This window comes from Notolepis coatsorum (genome assembly GCF_963971535.1).
Source record: "Notolepis coatsorum genome assembly, chromosome: 15".
Taxonomy (NCBI): Eukaryota; Metazoa; Chordata; class Actinopteri; order Aulopiformes; family Paralepididae; genus Notolepis; species Notolepis coatsorum.
In genome coordinates, this window is record NC_140179.1 from 98,909,737 (window position 1) to 98,927,236 (window position 17,500).

Sequence of the window (17,500 nt, forward strand, 5' to 3'; positions counted from 1 at the left end):
ACATCCGAAAAAAGATTTTGCCGGTTTCACCCGCGAGCGTTTCCGTCTAAACATGGCCCTATACCTCATACAGATGGTGTCGCAGGGACATGCATCATTTTGTCTGCTTATTGGAGGTACATGCAGAGGACGTCCAGACAATACTGCCCATGCAGAAGCTAACCGTAGTAACATTTCTTTTCAAAATTGAGTTATAAGTGAAATTGAACTTCGCAATATCTGTTTTATGGTATAAGAAATGGTATAAGAAAATTGCAAAATCACTGGATCGTCAAATAACTTTAAAGCCATTTTTCTCAGTTTCACTGTTTGCGTAGTTAGGTCTACTACGGTTCGCGTTTGCAGTGCATAATACATCCCTCTATCAATCAATCAAATTATTTATTTAATCAGATAAGCATCATTGAGATTAAAATAGCTTTTTCAAGTCGGCGGTCAGGTGGCGTAACGGAGATTGCGTTCGTCACCAACCCCGGAGCGGCTGGATTCGCCTGTTCGAATCCAGCTCACAGCTCCGGGGTTGTCACCAGCTTGGCTGGCCGTTCACACTAATACAATTGGCAGTATTAGAGGGTGGGAGAAGCTGGCGGGGTGGGTCCGGGTCGTTGTAAACAGCGACTCCTACAGTTCGGTCGGGGCGCCTGCTAAGCGCGGATAGGATCTAAGTGGGATACTGTGATCCTTCCACACGCTACGCCCTCTCAGTGAGAATCCGCGCTGCCAGGTGAAAAGAAGCAGTTGATTGGCTGGACGTGTGTCGGAGGAAGCACGTGGTAGCCTCCACTCTCCCAGACCGACTGTGGGGGGTAAGTGCGCAGCGACCAGGAAGGGGATTGGGAATTGGCATAACGACTAACATTGGGATGGGAGAAAATTGGAGGAAAAAAGGAGGGGGGAAAAGATCAATAAAAAAAATTAAAAAATAGCTTTTTCAAGAGCGATCTGGCCAAGCAAGGCAGCAGAATGTTTCAACATAAAAAAGAACATCACAATTAAAATACAGATAAAACATTCACAGCAAGATCCAATTTCAGGCAAGTTATCAAACACAGTTGCACTGTCCGAGGGAACTGAATTCATAGGTTTTTAAGATGGTTTTAAATTCTCCAAGGGTGACCAGTCCTGGCAAATTTAGGTCCTCTTGTAGCTTGTTCCAGGATGAAGGAGCAGCATATTTAAAAGCCCTTTTTCCCAATTCAGTTCTCATATAGGGAACATCCAGTTTCCGAGCATATTGGGAACAAAGGGCATACTTGTATTGCTTAGTGCACAGAAGCACGCTTAGGTACTGGCGTTGCCTGTTCGTGAGGTAAGGTCATGGACATTGCTGTGCTAATTTTGACCGTGTACATTTTAAATTCAAGCTAAAGTGACACGGATTGAAGAGGTTCAGATAGACTGAAAAATAAACGACTGAGAATTTTATTGTTTGCCATTGGCTACTCTATTCGATATTACAAAGAGCCACACATTCCCCCTTTACGTCTCTGTACTGTTCTTGTCGCATCGCCAAATCTGCTCCCAACAAACCCCCGCTACCTGATCCAAGGACGGCGCGGGAAGCCTCGCCTCGCGTCTTGTGTGTCCCTTGATGAGGGGAAGCGGCCCCCTCTCATCCAGTGCCAGATGGAAGCTGGAGAAAAGCTCAATGAAAGTGGCATGGCCTCGTTTTTTCTCGTCCGCTCTGACCCAAAATAGACACCAAGGAGTCAGCATGGGCCATATGGAAGCCTCTGAGCGCAGGCTGTCTCAGCTGTGCACGGCACGCACACACGCACGCTCACTCCACCACAAGTTCACATGCTCAGAATGTTGTTTGTTTTGAATGTCACAATGTCTGATCGTACCACAGACATTTGAAAGCCTATTTGTGTTACTCCCTCCAAGATGACGGTCTTTGTGGGTTGGACATTTTAACACAGAAATCTATTACAATATTTTTTTTATAGATTTTTTTTATAGATTTTTTTAAATAATTTTTCATGGATTGTAATAACTGAAATCTATTAGACATTTTCCTGGGAGGTTTTAATATCAAGTATCTGGTCGTTGTATGCCTGTCTATAATTATGCCAGTTTTATGCTCATGTTGTTATGCCTATGTCTATTTTGTGTCTACATCACTGCAGTGAAGTAGGGCTGACATTCTTGGATGAAAGGTGCTATACAAATAAAGTTTATTATTATCAAGATATCCGATATCAAGATAATATATATATATATTATTTTAAATATTGGCTCATATCGGCCCTATCTTGATATCGGATATCTTGATAATAATAAACTTTATTTGTATAGCACCTATATATATTTTTTTTGCCTTAAATAGTTTCTAATTATCAGTCATTTCTGAAAATAAGTTACAAAGGTAAAAAAAATTATGCGTTTTGGAAAATAGCTCTTTATTTGATTATCATAAAATCATAAAAAAGTGTTTTCTATACAGAGCTATCGACATTGGTAAATATCGGTATCGGCCAGAACAGCAATATTAATATCGGTTATCGGTATCGGCCACAATTTTTTACATCGGTGCATCACTAAACAGTATATCTATCCCTCGGAGCCGGTCTGTATGCATGTTCACGGATGGTGTCCTTGCTCATGGCAAGTGTGTGTTGCTGCCCGCTGAGCCTGTGTGTGTTGCTGCCCACTGAGCCTGTGTGTGTTGCTGCCCACTGAGCCTGTGTGTGTTGCTGCCCACTGAGCCTGTGTGTGTTGCTGCCCACTGAGCCTGTGTGTGTTGCTGCCCACTGAGCCTGTGTGTGTTGCTGCCCACTGAGCCTGTGTGTGTTGCTGCCCACTGAGCCTGTGTGTGTTGCTGCCCACTGAGCCTGTGTGTGTTGCTGCCCACTGAGCCTGTGTGTGTTGCTGCCCACTGAGCCTGTGTGTGTTGCTGCCCACTGAGCCTGTGTGTGTTGCTGCCCACTGAGCCTGTGTGTGTTGCTGCCCGCTGAGCCTGTGTGTGTTGCTGCCCGCTGAGCCTGTGTGTGTTGCTGCCCGCTGAGCCTGTGTGTGTTGCTGCCCGCTGAGCCTGTGTGTGTTGCTGCCCACTGAGCCTGTGTGTGTTGCTGCCCACTGAGCCTGTGTGTGTTGCTGCCCACTGAGCCTGTGTGTGTTGCTGCCCGCTGAGCCTGTGTGTGTTGCTGCCCACTGAGCCTGTGTGTGTTGCTGCCCACTGAGCCTGTGGATCAGAACTAGAGTAGAAGAGACCCAGTACTGCTCCAAACCAACTCGGTGGTGTGGTGGCACCAAAGCCACAATAAAAAAAAAAAAAAAAAAAAGCAAAAGCAAGCCCATCATTCATCCTCCTAGTAAAAAAGATATAATATGTTATTAATAGTTCCATGTTAAAAGCTGTCATCAGAAGAAGGGGCGGTCGGGTGGCGTAGCGGAGATTGCAAGAGGCTGTGGTCTCGACTCCCGGAGTCAGCATTGCCCTGCGGCTTGGGCCGGTCGTCATACTAACTCGTTTGGATGGGTTAGGGGGAGGGAAGTCGATGGGGTGGTAATCTGGCGTTGTGGACAGCGACGCCTACAGGTCAGGTCTGGGCGCCTGCTCAGCGAAAGGCAGGAAGTGGTGAAGGCAGCGTGACCTCCCACGCGTTACACTTCCCCAATGATAGTCCTTGCTGCCCAAATGACTAAATTGGGATGGGGAGAAAAGCATAGAAAATCAGGCAGAGAAAAAAAGAGGATTAAAAAAATTATAATAAATAAAAGCTGTCATCAGAATAGTTTTTTTTTAACTATTATTGTAGTCGGAGTGATGTGCTTCCAGTAGGCCTGTCCCTGACTAAGGATTTGTATAGTCGACTTTGATTGGCCGAAATTTGCCGATAGTCGACTACCCCCCCCCCGAATGCAAAACAATATACAATTTCTATTTTAAAATTGTACATTTTAAAATGTTTAGGGCGGATCATTCCATTTGGCCTGTGGGGTGTGCTTAATGTCTGAAGGAGTCGACTGAAGGCTTCTTGTCCTCTGCGAAAGCATGCAATTGCTCCACTGATGGATACATCTTGATATGTGTCTGAAATCCTCTGTGCCCGTTTTCTTAGGCAGTTAGCCTCGCTGGTATGTGCGCCATTAGCGTTAGCCACACTTCTAGGCCTCTCTGCTTTTGGAAATAATGATTTAAAAAAAATATATATATATTATAATCTTTAAAAAAAATTGCATTCGACTAAGGGGTTGGCAGTCGACTATGGCTCCTTTCGATCGATTAGTCGACTATTCGACTAGTCGAGGTCAGCCCTAGCTTCCAGTTTGTTTTCATGTCAGAGACTGGGCATCACACCAGCAGTCTGTGATGAGGACACTGTACCAAGGCTGTCACCCCCAAAAGTCCCCTTTCACTTCCTTTCTACTCATCACTCCTTTCACCACTGTGGCACCATGCTAACTCACCCGGTGTGCCTTTTCCCTCCTCCCCCGTGTGCAGTGTGAAGAGAATACCAACCTCAACCTCAACCTGCATGCCTACCTCAAGCTGCCCTTCTCCAAGGTCAACCTGCCAGCCAACAACCAGAGTCTGAAAATCACCAAGGAGTCTTTCTGGATAACCAGCTTCCTCTGCTCCACCAAGCTCACGCAGAACGGTAACGACGGGATATTGTGTATTCTCTCTCTTAGAAGGCTGACACAGCGGGGCGCTCCAGTAGCACACCACTGAGTCGCGAAGCGGTCGCCCCGGGTTCGATTCCCCGACCCGGTGGCCATGTGCCGCATGTCCAAAAGGTCCTGCGTTGACAAAAAAAAAAAAAGCTGAAAATGCTATAAATAAAATCTTACAAAAAAAGAAAAAAGAAAGCTGACACAGAAACGGCATAGAGACGGTATTCACTTTCATAAGACTCACATGGAGCGGTAAGCTTGGAAGAGTACTTGGTTAAATCAGGCATTTTCAGTCTTCTTTCTCCGGAGGGGCACTCGCAGAGCGGTAAAACTAGAAAGAGCTCTTTGAACCACAAGTATTCAGAATTCTCTACCAAGTTCACATGGAATGGCGGGCTAGAAGTATTAAACTGTGAATATCCACACGATAACTGCTGTACCTTCCCTTATATTCTAGCTAGCTCAAACAGAACAGTGTGATCACGTCACAGAGTAGAATGCAAGGTATTTGGGCTCTTGCCCAGTTAGGGTATCCCACTGCTTCTTTCATACATTTTACACTTCAGGACCTTTTGAGTTTAAAATACATTTACAATCATTAGCTTCTATATCATTAGCCCTAGTGTGCTTATAAATGTTACTTACCCGAGTATAATAATAAACCTAGGAATATTCAGAGAGTACAATATAACCCCTGTATACGGCTCTACTACACACACGCGCGCGCGCGCGCACGCACACACACACACACACACACACACACACACACACACACACACACACACACACACACACTACACACTACACGCATACTCTCTAAGGTGAAATACTGCTGTCCCACTGGTAAGAGTAAAGGGTTTATTGGTGCCCACTCAACAACTAGTAGTCATTACATACAGTACAATTCTTGTAATTTGACAGTAGAGTAAGTGATAAACAAACTCCCGACAAACTCGATAAAGAAGAAAGATTATATATTTATATATGTATGTATACAAGGGAGTAGGGGACCGTGGCTTGGTGGATATGAGAGGGATTTATGCACTCCCACACACTCACTCACACGATGGAGTGAAGGAGAGATGGAGGGAGAGACAAAAAACTAAACAAGCTCACAGCTTGAGCAGAATCCTAAGAGGCGGCAAACAGACCTTTCTTCTCCTCGTCGCTGATGTTTTATTCATGGTGTTGTCTGGGGACTCTGGGCTCAGGGAGAATTACTTTTTTATCTGATGCATCCGCCATTGTGCACTTGAAAATGTCACTGCTTGTTTGTGTATTTCGGGCATAAAATGGACATTTATTGTGATTGTTTATTTTGCCATTAGCTAGTTTGTGTGTTTTTATTTATTTTATTTATTTTTAAGCTACTCTGTTTCTGTTTCACACTCATTCTCTATCCCTCTCTCTCTCCCCCTTTTTCTCTATCCTTTTTTCTGTCTATCTTTTGCTATATATTTATCTTTATTTACCGTTGTCCCCCTCTACTTGTCTACATGTCGTCTCTGCCTCTCTTTCCCTTACCCTGTTTCTCTCTGTATGTCTATCTCTCTCTCTCTCTCTCTCTCTCTCTCTCTCTCTCTCTCTCTCTCTCTCTCTCTCTCTCTCTCTCTCTCTCTCTCTCTAGGTGATATGCTGGACCTTTTGAAATGGCGAGCTCATCCGGAACGCATCAACGACAGTCTCTCCAAACTAAAAGAGATTGATGGCTCTGAGATAGTCAAGGTAGGTTGAACGTGCACACACAGCCCTCCCACTGGATCACCGGTGATAGTTGGTACTCACCATTATGACCTGTACAGTACAGTTGGATGGTCCTCCCTTGCAGAGAGGCTCTGTTTGCATTGGCATCTGTTTCTCTATGAAGCCATAATTGGAGATTGCCCAATTTATCCCACGTCTCTCTCTATTGGAGTGGACATCTGGACCATATGGTACACGTTCCAACGGTTGACTCAGACTCAAAGCACCTGGGCCCTCATTCATCAATTTGTGCGTAGAACATGACCTATTTCCACACGTAAGCACGGAATGTAGAACTAGTGTACGCACAGGGAAGTCGGGATTCATCACACTGTGCGTACACAGGCTCTATGCTCCTCCGTAGAACTTTGTTCTACCGTCAATGCTTGTGCATGATTATCCATATATGGTCATGAAAGTGAGGAAACACCCCCCATGGGATGTGAAATAATGGACTGACCCGAGCGGAACTCTGAGAAACTCCACGGAGAATTCACTGCTGTCGAACCAAGAAGACACTATCGCGTATTATGGGATAAATAAAAGGCGGATTTGTAAACGGTGATGTCAGATATCAACGGCTCCCTAAGACCATTGCTGCAATTCTGCCTGGACAGCTCAAAATACTAATAAAGACCGTTCGTTGACCACTGTTTGGCGTTGGTTGTGTGTCATTATAACCGTGCTGTAATATGAATGCCTTTATTAGTTGTGTTCGATTGGCTATATGATTTTTAGAGGCATCTATTTTGTTGTCGGCTAATAAAGACCGCGCTGGAATATGACTGCCTTTTCCCGTGTTGTTTGATTAATACCCAGGGATTAAAGTTCTCCTCAATTTGATTCCAAATCGCGATGGATCTCCCGTAAATTTTCTACCTGCTGCATATGATTTCTAGAGGCATACTACAATCTATTTTGATGTCAGTATTGGGTAGCAATGAATCTCACTGCATGTATGATGTAGCCTGCCTTTCAATACATGAACTTGAATTCCATCATGTTTGTGTGCGGGACTCACAAAGGCTGTTGTCACAATGGGTGGTACCGGTACAGACAGTAATAATAACAGTCCACACAATATCACGATCCATGCCATAGCCTATGTTCTATTAGGACATGATCTGTGACGACAAATGTTCTGATATCATACTCTGACAGCATGCCTATGATCAACAAAAACGCGAACTTGAATCCCATCATATACATAGTCTGTCCACTATCTGGTGTCATTGCAATGCGTTTTCTATTCTTTCTTATACAGTAAAAAGGGGGAAGAACACTATATTCATATGACTTGTATTCTGCTTACAGCTTTGAAATTCCACTTGTTTCGTTTAACGTAAAGCCTTTTAAATATAATCAAAACGTTCCCGTGTTTCTGAGGTCTGCGCAAAATAATAACGAGTTGAGCTTTATGATTTATGATGAATTGAAGATGGGGGACCCTGATGTAAACAAGACGAAAGTTGGTCTGCATCCCCAATTAACAATTGTATGTACTGAGCTGTACTGTACTGTACCCATTCTGCAATCTGTTAATAAACTTTTCAATCAATCAATCAATCAAGCTACGCGGAGCGCAGTCAGTCAGTAGCCTACACCCCGTATATTCCGATAACGCTATATAAACCATGCTGCATTCATTCTGAGAGAAAGATCTATTATTCCAAATGCTATTTATAGGGTTTTGACCATAATTACACTACTGTTGCTATTTTACAATGAACTATAATGAACTACGGTTCGTACAGAACATGCCAGTGTTATTATGCACAGAAGCTCATTTCCTTGTTGTAATAATATATTCTACCACTGGGCGCCAGGTACGCCTGGTCTGACCTGTGCGTAGATGTAAGCACGGAGTCAAGTTCAAATCGAAATTGATGAATCCCACTCTTTGCTTAGAAATGATCGTACGCACAGGGTAAGCACAGATCTGTGCGTAGAACACGTTGATGAATGAGGGCCCTGCTGGAGTTTATACTGAACTTGGGAAAAACCGGCGATTAGTTGTTGTGCTCCTGACACATGGAACGTCAACAAACTCTAAAACTCAATACTTTGTTCTCCTTCGGGCCAGTTTAAATCCTACATCACCATAATCTGTCGTTGTTTTAATTGATTGCACAAACATATTATGATTACACTTATTGTATTGTTTATTGTATATTTATTGTATTTATTATTATTATGTATTATGCTCCACGTCATTGGAAACGAGGGCTTGCCCTCAGTGAAGTTTGAAGATACAGATTGAATGAATAACTTCACATATAATTTTTATTTATGAATTTATTTTATTCATTTAATTTATGAATAACTGGTTTTTACCCGCCGTCCCTGTCACCCCCCCACCCCGTCACCCCGTCACCCCCCCACCCCATCACCCCCTCACCCCCCCACCGCGCCACCCCCTCGCCCCCCCACCCCGCCACCCCCTCGCCCCGCCACCCCATCACCCCATCACCCCCTCGCCCCCCCACCCCGTCACCCCCTCGCCCCGTGCCCACAGTTCCTCCAGGACACCCTGGACACGTTGTTTGGTATCCTGGACGAGAGCTCTCAGAGATACGGACTCAAGGTGTTCGACTCGCTGGTAAGTTGGTCCTGATGATCGCAACCTATTTCTCCTGAATAACATGTGTTTCCTATTTATTTGTTTGTTTTTTCTGTGTATGCTGTTTGTGTGTTTTCCATACATCCTGTGTTTCCCAGCCCTGACAGGTAATCTGAAGTGTGCGCGCGCGTATGTGTGTGTGTGTGTGTGTGTGTGTGTGTGTGTGTGTGTGTGTGTGTGTGTGTGTGTGTGTGTGTGTGTGTGTGTGTGTGTGTGTGTGTGTGTGTGTGTGTGTGTGTGTGTGTGTGTGTGTGTGTGTTGACTAAAGACGCACTTCTTCAATCATTATCTGAAATGACGAAATAAATGATAATAATAATAATAATAATAATAATAATAATAATAATAATAATAATAATAATAATAATAATAATAATAATAATAATAATAATAATAATAATAATAATAATAATAATAATAATAATAATAATAATAATAATAATAATAATAATAATAATAATAATAATAATAATAATAATAATAATAATAATAAAATAAAAAAACTAACCCTAACTAACCTTATTGTCATGCACTTGTCCTAATATACTAACCTACACTGTAGCACTCAACACTTTGATGGACATTGTTACTCAGCTGATAGAGTTGAACTTGTATCCTTCCTGCTGCTTGTTGTACAAAACAAAAAGCGTCAACTAAATGACAACATGTAAATGTAAAATGTAAATGTGTGTGTGTGTGTGTGTATAGTATGTGTGTGTATAGTATGTGTGTGTGTGCTCAGTTTATCTCTCTTTCCTCCTTTTGTCATATAAAGAGTATAGTGGCAGCAGCCATAGATCCATAGCACACACACACACACTTGATAGATCCATAGCATGCACACACACACACACACACACACACACAGACACACACACACACCACACACACGCACGCACACACACTTGGGATTTGAGTGAATGGATTGCTTGGTGAACCAATCTCAGGCTAGTCATGCTGCACTGCACTGATACAGGCCAGTGATCAATCACACACACACACACACACACACACACACACACACACACACACACACACACACACACACACACACACACACACACACACACACACACACACACACACACACACACACACACACACACACACACACACACACACACACTTGTATGGATGGAGACACATACACTCACACACACACACTTGTATGGATGGAGACACATACACTCACACACACACACTTGTATGGATGGAGACACATACACTCACACACACACACACTTGTATGGATGGAGACACATACACTCACACACACACACACACACACACATGCACACACACACACACACACAGACACACACACACACACACACACTTGTATGGATGGAGACACATACACTCACACACACACACACGCACACACACACACACACACAGACACACACACACACACACATACACACACACACACACACATGCACACATGGGTGTGGATGGAGACACACCGACACACACTCCCATCTCAGCTTAGCGTTATCGATTGCAAAAAGAACCGGTGAAGTGTTGAACCCGTCAAACGTCCTTTCCCCTCGTCCTCATGATCAATCCAGCGACTGGACCTGTTGATTTGTTGTCCTTAGATGCCACGTTTATTTCTAGTTGGTAATGCAATCGCGATGTCAGCCTGTGCAATTATATAACCGCAAAAAAGGCTGCAATTTGCGATGTAATTAAATAAATGTGTACATTTTGTGAATACACTTTTTGAAACAACATCTTTGTTGGCATATGACTCCTTCTTATCAACACTGCTATCTAACGCTAGCAAGCAAAGTGTGCGTATAGCTGTTCATCACTACATACAACTTGGTTTAATCCAAAATTCCATTCGGAAACGTTGTATTATGAAATAAGACGTTCTGGGGACATGATATTATACTCCCTGTGGCGCATGTGATTCAGGATGTCTGGTCACTAGTAGGGGTGGGGGGGGAAATCGATACGTAGTAGTATCGCGATACCTTGCGTGGCGATACTGTATCGATACAGGGACGCCAAGTATCGATATACCGGAGCACGAAGATTCACTCTGATTTTACCCACGATTTTAATGATCAGGTACAAACAACCGGCTGATGAAGGATACAAAAAATCCTTAGTTTGACGAAAAACATTATAGTCACTTGTTTCTCCCTGATCTAACTGATCAAAGTGAATATTTGTGCCGCTGTATATTCTTATAGGCATGGAGACTGTGTTTCACATAGACATATATAAAGACCAGATGACTCACCCGCGCTGCTGGCCAACGGAGACCGACGTTGCCACATGGCGGCCATCTTGCTACAGGGAAGCACACCCAGTCGAGTATTTTGCACTGCCACACTACGGTTACCGTCGGTAGTGAGATAGTAAAGGGTTAACCTTCTGTAGTGTGGCAGTGGAAGGGTTAACCTTATGTGTATTGTCACAGTGAAAGGGTTAACCGTTTGGTAATGCGGCAGTTGAAAGAGTTAAAGCAGTAGTTAACTGTAGCAAGATGGCCGCCGGTGAACTACGCGGGAGACTCCACCTTGCGCCATCTAGTCTTTATATATATATCTATGGTGTTTCTCACGATAAGCAGCCGCGTATCAAACCACTGTGACGGGATCAGTGCTCCCGCCAAAATTAGGGCTGTCCCCGACTAAGGATTTGGATGGTCGACTATGATTGGCCAACATTTGCCATTAGTCGACTATTGGTCGACAACAAAAAAAATGTAAAATAAAAAAAAGTATAATACAAAAATAATTGTTAAATATTATTATAATTTTTTTATTCCATTTGGGCTGTGGGGGGTGCTTAATGTCTGAAGGAGTCGACTGAAGGCTTCTTGTCCTCTGCAAAAGCATGCAATTGGTCCACTGATGGATACATCTTGATATTTGTCTAGTCTAGTGTGTTCATTAGATGGTGAAATCCTCTTTCAGTGCCTCTGTGCCTGTTTTCGTAGGCAGTTAGCCTCTGGTATGCGTGCCATTACCGTTAGCCACGCTTCTAGGCTTCTTTTCTTTTGGAAAGAATGATAAAAATATATATATATATTATAATTATAATTTTTTTTTTAATATATATTGGACTAAGAGGTTGGGTAGTCAACTACGGCTCCTTTCGACCGATTAGTTGACTAATCGACTAATAGGGGTCAGCCCTACCGCCAATACAGCATCATGCACGCCGTGTTTGAAGAGTCACTGGACTCGTGTTGTTTTACTGTAGTCGTATGTCGTTTTAGAGGTGAAACACCGCTTGACTTTACCCATTATATCGTTGACCTCCCAGGTCCACATCATCAACCTCCTCCAGGATAGCAAGTTCCAACACTTCAAACCCGTCATGGACACGTACATCGAGAGCCACTTCGCCGGAGCGCTGTCCTACAGGTATGGCACGGTTTTAAGTACATTTTCTTGTGTATGTGCTGTATATAGTATAGTTATATGTTTCACCCTTAATACATCAATGTTACTGGAGTATGTGCCTACTAGTATCTTGACAGAATGTCCCCACTTCCCATCAAAAATGAAGCTTCATGCCAGGACATGAAATTAGCACAAAATGACCAAACTCGGATATATGTGTTACATGCTCAGCAGTTCTATGCATACATATAGGCTCAATTGAGTCTTTAACCTCTCTTTCATTTAAATTGTACCTGGCAAGAATAATTGTTGCTAAAGGCTAGACATTATAATAACACGGTTTGCAACAAGTCGAAGCCCTTTACTGTTGCAGCGGGTCACAATGATGCCAACATGTGTCTGTTACAAATGTTGGGAGTCTAGGACAGCGTTGCACCCAAAGGCACATCGTTTAATATATTGTCACAAGCCCCAGGCCCACACAGAGCTACAAATCACAATCCTGGCTTAAGAAATACCGTATTTACTTTATTGATTGGCGGCTTGTGAAATAATGACCCGATTTAATATGAAATATGCTGTCTGACTGACTAGCTCTCTGACTGGCTCTCTAACTGGCTCTCTGACTGGCTCTCTGACTGGCTCTCTGACTGGCTCTCTGACTGGCTCTCTGACTGGCTCTCTAACTGGCTCTCTAACTGGCTCTCTGACTGGCTCTCTGACTGGCTCTCTGACTGGCTCTCTGACTGGCTCTCTGACTGGCTCTCTAACTGGCTCTCTGACTGGCTCTCTGACTGGCTCTCTGACTGGCTGTCTGACTGGCTGTCTGACTGGCTCTCTAACTGGCTCTCTAACTGGCTGTCTGACTGGCTCTCTAACTGGCTCTCTAACTGGCTCTCTAACTGGCTCTCTGACTGGCTCTCTGACTGGCTCTCTGACTGGCTCTCTGACTGGCTCTCTAACTGGCTCTCTAACTGGCTCTCTAACTGGCTCTCTAACTGGCTCTCTAACTGGCTCTCTGACTGGCTCTCTAACTGGCTCTCTAACTGGCTCTCTGACTGGCTCTCTAACTGGCTCTCTAACTGGCTCTCTGACTGGCTCTCTGACTGGCTCTCTGACTGGCTCTCTAACTGGCTCTCTGACTGGCTCTCTGACTGGCTCTCTAACTGGCTCTCTAACTGGCTCTCTAACTGGCTCTCTGACTGGCTCTCTAACTGGCTCTCTGACTGGCTCTCTAACTGGCTCTCTGACTGGCTCTCTAACTGGCTCTCTGACTGGCTCTCTGACTGGCTCTCTGACTGGCTCTCTGACTGGCTCTCTAACTGGCTCTCTGACTGGCTCTCTAACTGGCTCTCTAACTGGCTCTCTAACTGGCTCTCTGACTGGCTCTCTGACTGGCTCTCTGACTGGCTCTCTGACTGGCTCTCTGACTGGCTCTCTAACTGGCTCTCTAACTGGCTCTCTAACTGGCTCTCTGACTGGCTCTCTAACTGGCTCTCTAACTGGCTCTCTAACTGGCTCTCTAACTGGCTCTCTGACTGGCTCTCTAACTGGCTCTCTAACTGGCTCTCTAACTGGCTCTCTGACTGGCTCTCTGACTGGCTCTCTGACTGGCTCTCTGACTGGCTCTCTAACTGGCTCTCTAACTGGCTCTCTAACTGGCTCTCTGACTGGCTCTCTGACTGGCTCTCTGACTGGCTCTCTGACTGGCTCTCTGACTGGCTCTCTGACTGGCTCTCTAACTGGCTCTCTAACTGGCTCTCTAACTGGCTCTCTAACTGGCTCTCTAACTGGCTCTCTGACTGGCTCTCTAACTGGCTCTCTAACTGGCTCTCTGACTGGCTCTCTGACTGGCTCTCTGACTGGCTCTCTGACTGGCTCTCTAACTGGCTCTCTGACTGGCTCTCTGACTGGCTCTCTAACTGGCTCTCTAACTGGCTCTCTGACTGGCTCTCTAACTGGCTCTCTAACTGGCTCTCTGACTGGCTCTCTGACTGGCTCTCTAACTGGCTCTCTGACTGGCTCTCTGACTGGCTCTCTGACTGGCTCTCTAACTGGCTCTCTAACTGGCTCTCTGACTGGCTCTCTGACTGGCTCTCTAACTGGCTCTCTAACTGGCTCTCTGACTGGCTCTCTGACTGGCTCTCTGACTGGCTCTCTGACTGGCTCTCTAACTGGCTCTCTGACTGGCTGTCTGACTGGCTCTCTAACTGGCTCTCTGACTGGCTCTCTAACTGGCTCTCTCTCTAACTGGCTCTCTGACTGGCTCTCTAACTGGCTCTCTCTCTAACTGGCTCTCTAACTGGCTCTCTAACTGGCTCTCTGACTGGCTCTCTAACTGGCTCTCTCTCTAACTGGCTCTCTGACTGGCTCTCTAACTGGCTCTCTAACTGGCTCTCTGACTGGCTCTCTGACTGGCTCTCTAACTGGCTCTCTGACTGGCTCTCTAACTGGCTCTCTGACTGGCTCTCTAACTGGCTCTCTGACTGGCTGTCTGACTGGCTCTCTAACTGGCTCTCTGACTGGCTCTCTGACTGGCTCTCTGACTGGCTCTCTGACTGGCTCTCTGACTGGCTCTCTAACTGGCTCTCTAACTGGCTCTCTAACTGGCTCTCTAACTGGCTCTCTAACTGGCTCTCTAACTGGCTCTCTGACTGGCTCTCTGACTGGCTCTCTAACTGGCTCTCTGACTGGCTGTCTGACTGGCTCTCTAACTGGCTCTCTGACTGGCTGTCTGACTGGCTCTCTGACTGGCTCTCTAACTGGCTCTCTAACTGGCTCTCTGACTGGCTGTCTGACTGGCTCTCTAACTGGCTCTCTGACTGGCTGTCTGACTGGCTCTCTGACTGGCTCTCTAACTGGCTCTCTAACTGGCTCTCTGACTGGCTCTCTGACTGGCTCTCTAACTGGCTCTCTAACTGGCTCTCTGACTGGCTCTCTGACTGGCTCTCTAACTGGCTCTCTAACTGGCTCTCTGACTGGCTGTCTGACTGGCTCTCTGACTGGCTCTCTAACTGGCTCTCTAACTGGCTCTCTGACTGGCTGTCTAACTGGCTCTCTGACTGGCTGTCTGACTGGCTCTCTAACTGGCTCTCTGACTGGCTCTCTAACTGGCTCTCTCTCTAACTGGCTCTCTAACTGGCTCTCTAACTGGCTCTCTGACTGGCTCTCTAACTGGCTCTCTCTCTAACTGGCTCTCTGACTGGCTCTCTAACTGGCTCTCTAACTGGCTCTCTAACTGGCTCTCTAACTGGCTCTCTGACTGGCTCTCTAACTGGCTCTCTGACTGGCTCTCTAACTGGCTCTCTAACTGGCTCTCTGACTGGCTCTCTGACTGGCTCTCTGACTGGCTCTCTCTCTGACTGGCTCTCTGACTGGCTCTCTAACTGGCTCTCTCTCTGACTGGCTCTCTGACTGGCTCTCTCTCTGACTGGCTCTCTGACTGGCTCTCTAACTGGCTCTCTAACTGGCTCTCTAACTGGCTCTCTAACTGGCTCTCTAACTGGCTCTCTGACTGGCTCTCTGACTGGCTCTCTGACTGGCTCTCTGACTGGCTCTCTGACTGGCTCTCTAACTGGCTCTCTAACTGGCTCTCTGACTGGCTCTCTGACTGGCTCTCTAACTGGCTCTCTAACTGGCTCTCTAACTGGCTCTCTGACTGGCTCTCTAACTGGCTCTCTAACTGGCTCTCTAACTGGCTCTCTAACTGGCTCTCTAACTGGCTCTCTAACTGGCTCTCTAACTGGCTCTCTGACTGGCTCTCTGACTGGCTCTCTAACTGGCTCTCTAACTGGCTCTCTAACTGGCTCTCTGACTGGCTCTCTAACTGGCTCTCTGACTGGCTCTCTAACTGGCTCTCTAACTGGCTCTCTAACTGGCTCTCTAACTGGCTCTCTGACTGGCTCTCTAACTGGCTCTCTAACTGGCTCTCTAACTGGCTCTCTAACTGGCTCTCTGACTGGCTCTCTGACTGGCTCTCTAACTGGCTCTCTAACTGGCTCTCTAACTGGCTCTCTAACTGGCTCTCTAACTGGCTCTCTAACTGGCTCTCTAACTGGCTCTCTAACTGGCTCTCTAACTGGCTCTCTGACTGGCTCTCTAACTGGCTCTCTAACTGGCTCTCTAACTGGCTCTCTGACTGGCTCTCTAACTGGCTCTCTAACTGGCTCTCTAACTGGCTCTCTAACTGGCTCTCTGACTGGCTCTCTGACTGGCTCTCTGACTGGCTCTCTAACTGGCTCTCTAACTGGCTCTCTGACTGGCTCTCTAACTGGCTCTCTGACTGGCTCTCTAACTGGCTCTCTAACTGGCTCTCTGACTGGCTCTCTAACTGGCTCTCTAACTGGCTCTCTGACTGGCTCTCTGACTGGCTCTCTAACTGGCTCTCTAACTGGCTCTCTGACTGGCTCTCTGACTGGCTCTCTGACTGGCTCTCTGACTGGCTCTCTAACTGGCTCTCTAACTGGCTCTCTGACTGGCTCTCTAACTGGCTCTCTAACTGGCTCTCTGACTGGCTCTCTGACTGGCTCTCTGACTGGCTCTCTAACTGGCTCTCTAACTGGCTCTCTGACTGGCTCTCTGACTGGCTCTCTAACTGGCTCTCTGACTGGCTCTCTGACTGGCTCTCTGACTGGCTCTCTAACTGGCTCTCTAACTGGCTCTCTGACTGGCTCTCTAACTGGCTCTCTGACTGGCTCTCTGACTGGCTCTCTGACTGGCTCTCTGACTGGCTCTCTGACTGGCTCTCTAACTGGCTCTCTGACTGGCTCTCTGACTGGCTCTCTGACTGGCTCTCTAACTGGCTCTCTAACTGGCTCTCTAACTGGCTCTCTGACTGGCTCTCTAACTGGCTCTCTGACTGGCTCTCTGACTGGCTCTCTAACTGGCTCTCTAACTGGCTCTCTAACTGGCTCTCTGACTGGCTCTCTAACTGGCTCTCTGACTGGCTCTCTAACTGGCTCTCTAACTGGCTCTCTGACTGGCTCTCTAACTGGCTCTCTGACTGGCTCTCTGACTGGCTCTCTAACTGGCTCTCTGACTGGCTCTCTGACTGGCTCTCTGACTGTCTGTCTGACTGGCTCTCTAACTGGCTCTCTGACTGGCTCTCTAACTGGCTCTCTAACTGGCTCTCTAACTGGCTCTCTAACTGGCT

At 46.1% G+C, this 17,500-nt stretch overlaps 1 protein-coding gene across 1 annotated transcript in view; it reads left to right on the forward strand.

Moving 5' to 3' along the window:
* dock4b (dedicator of cytokinesis 4b) overlaps positions 1 to 17,500 on the forward strand; it is a gene marked incomplete at its 3' end in the record, with an annotated part of 397,129 nt that overhangs the window by 219,869 nt on the left and 159,760 nt on the right. The window contains 4 exon segments of the mRNA XM_084331105.1: positions 4,448 to 4,604; positions 6,248 to 6,345; positions 8,879 to 8,962; positions 12,269 to 12,369. Of these exon segments, the coding sequence (XP_084187231.1) occupies positions 4,448 to 4,604; positions 6,248 to 6,345; positions 8,879 to 8,962; positions 12,269 to 12,369 (440 nt within the window).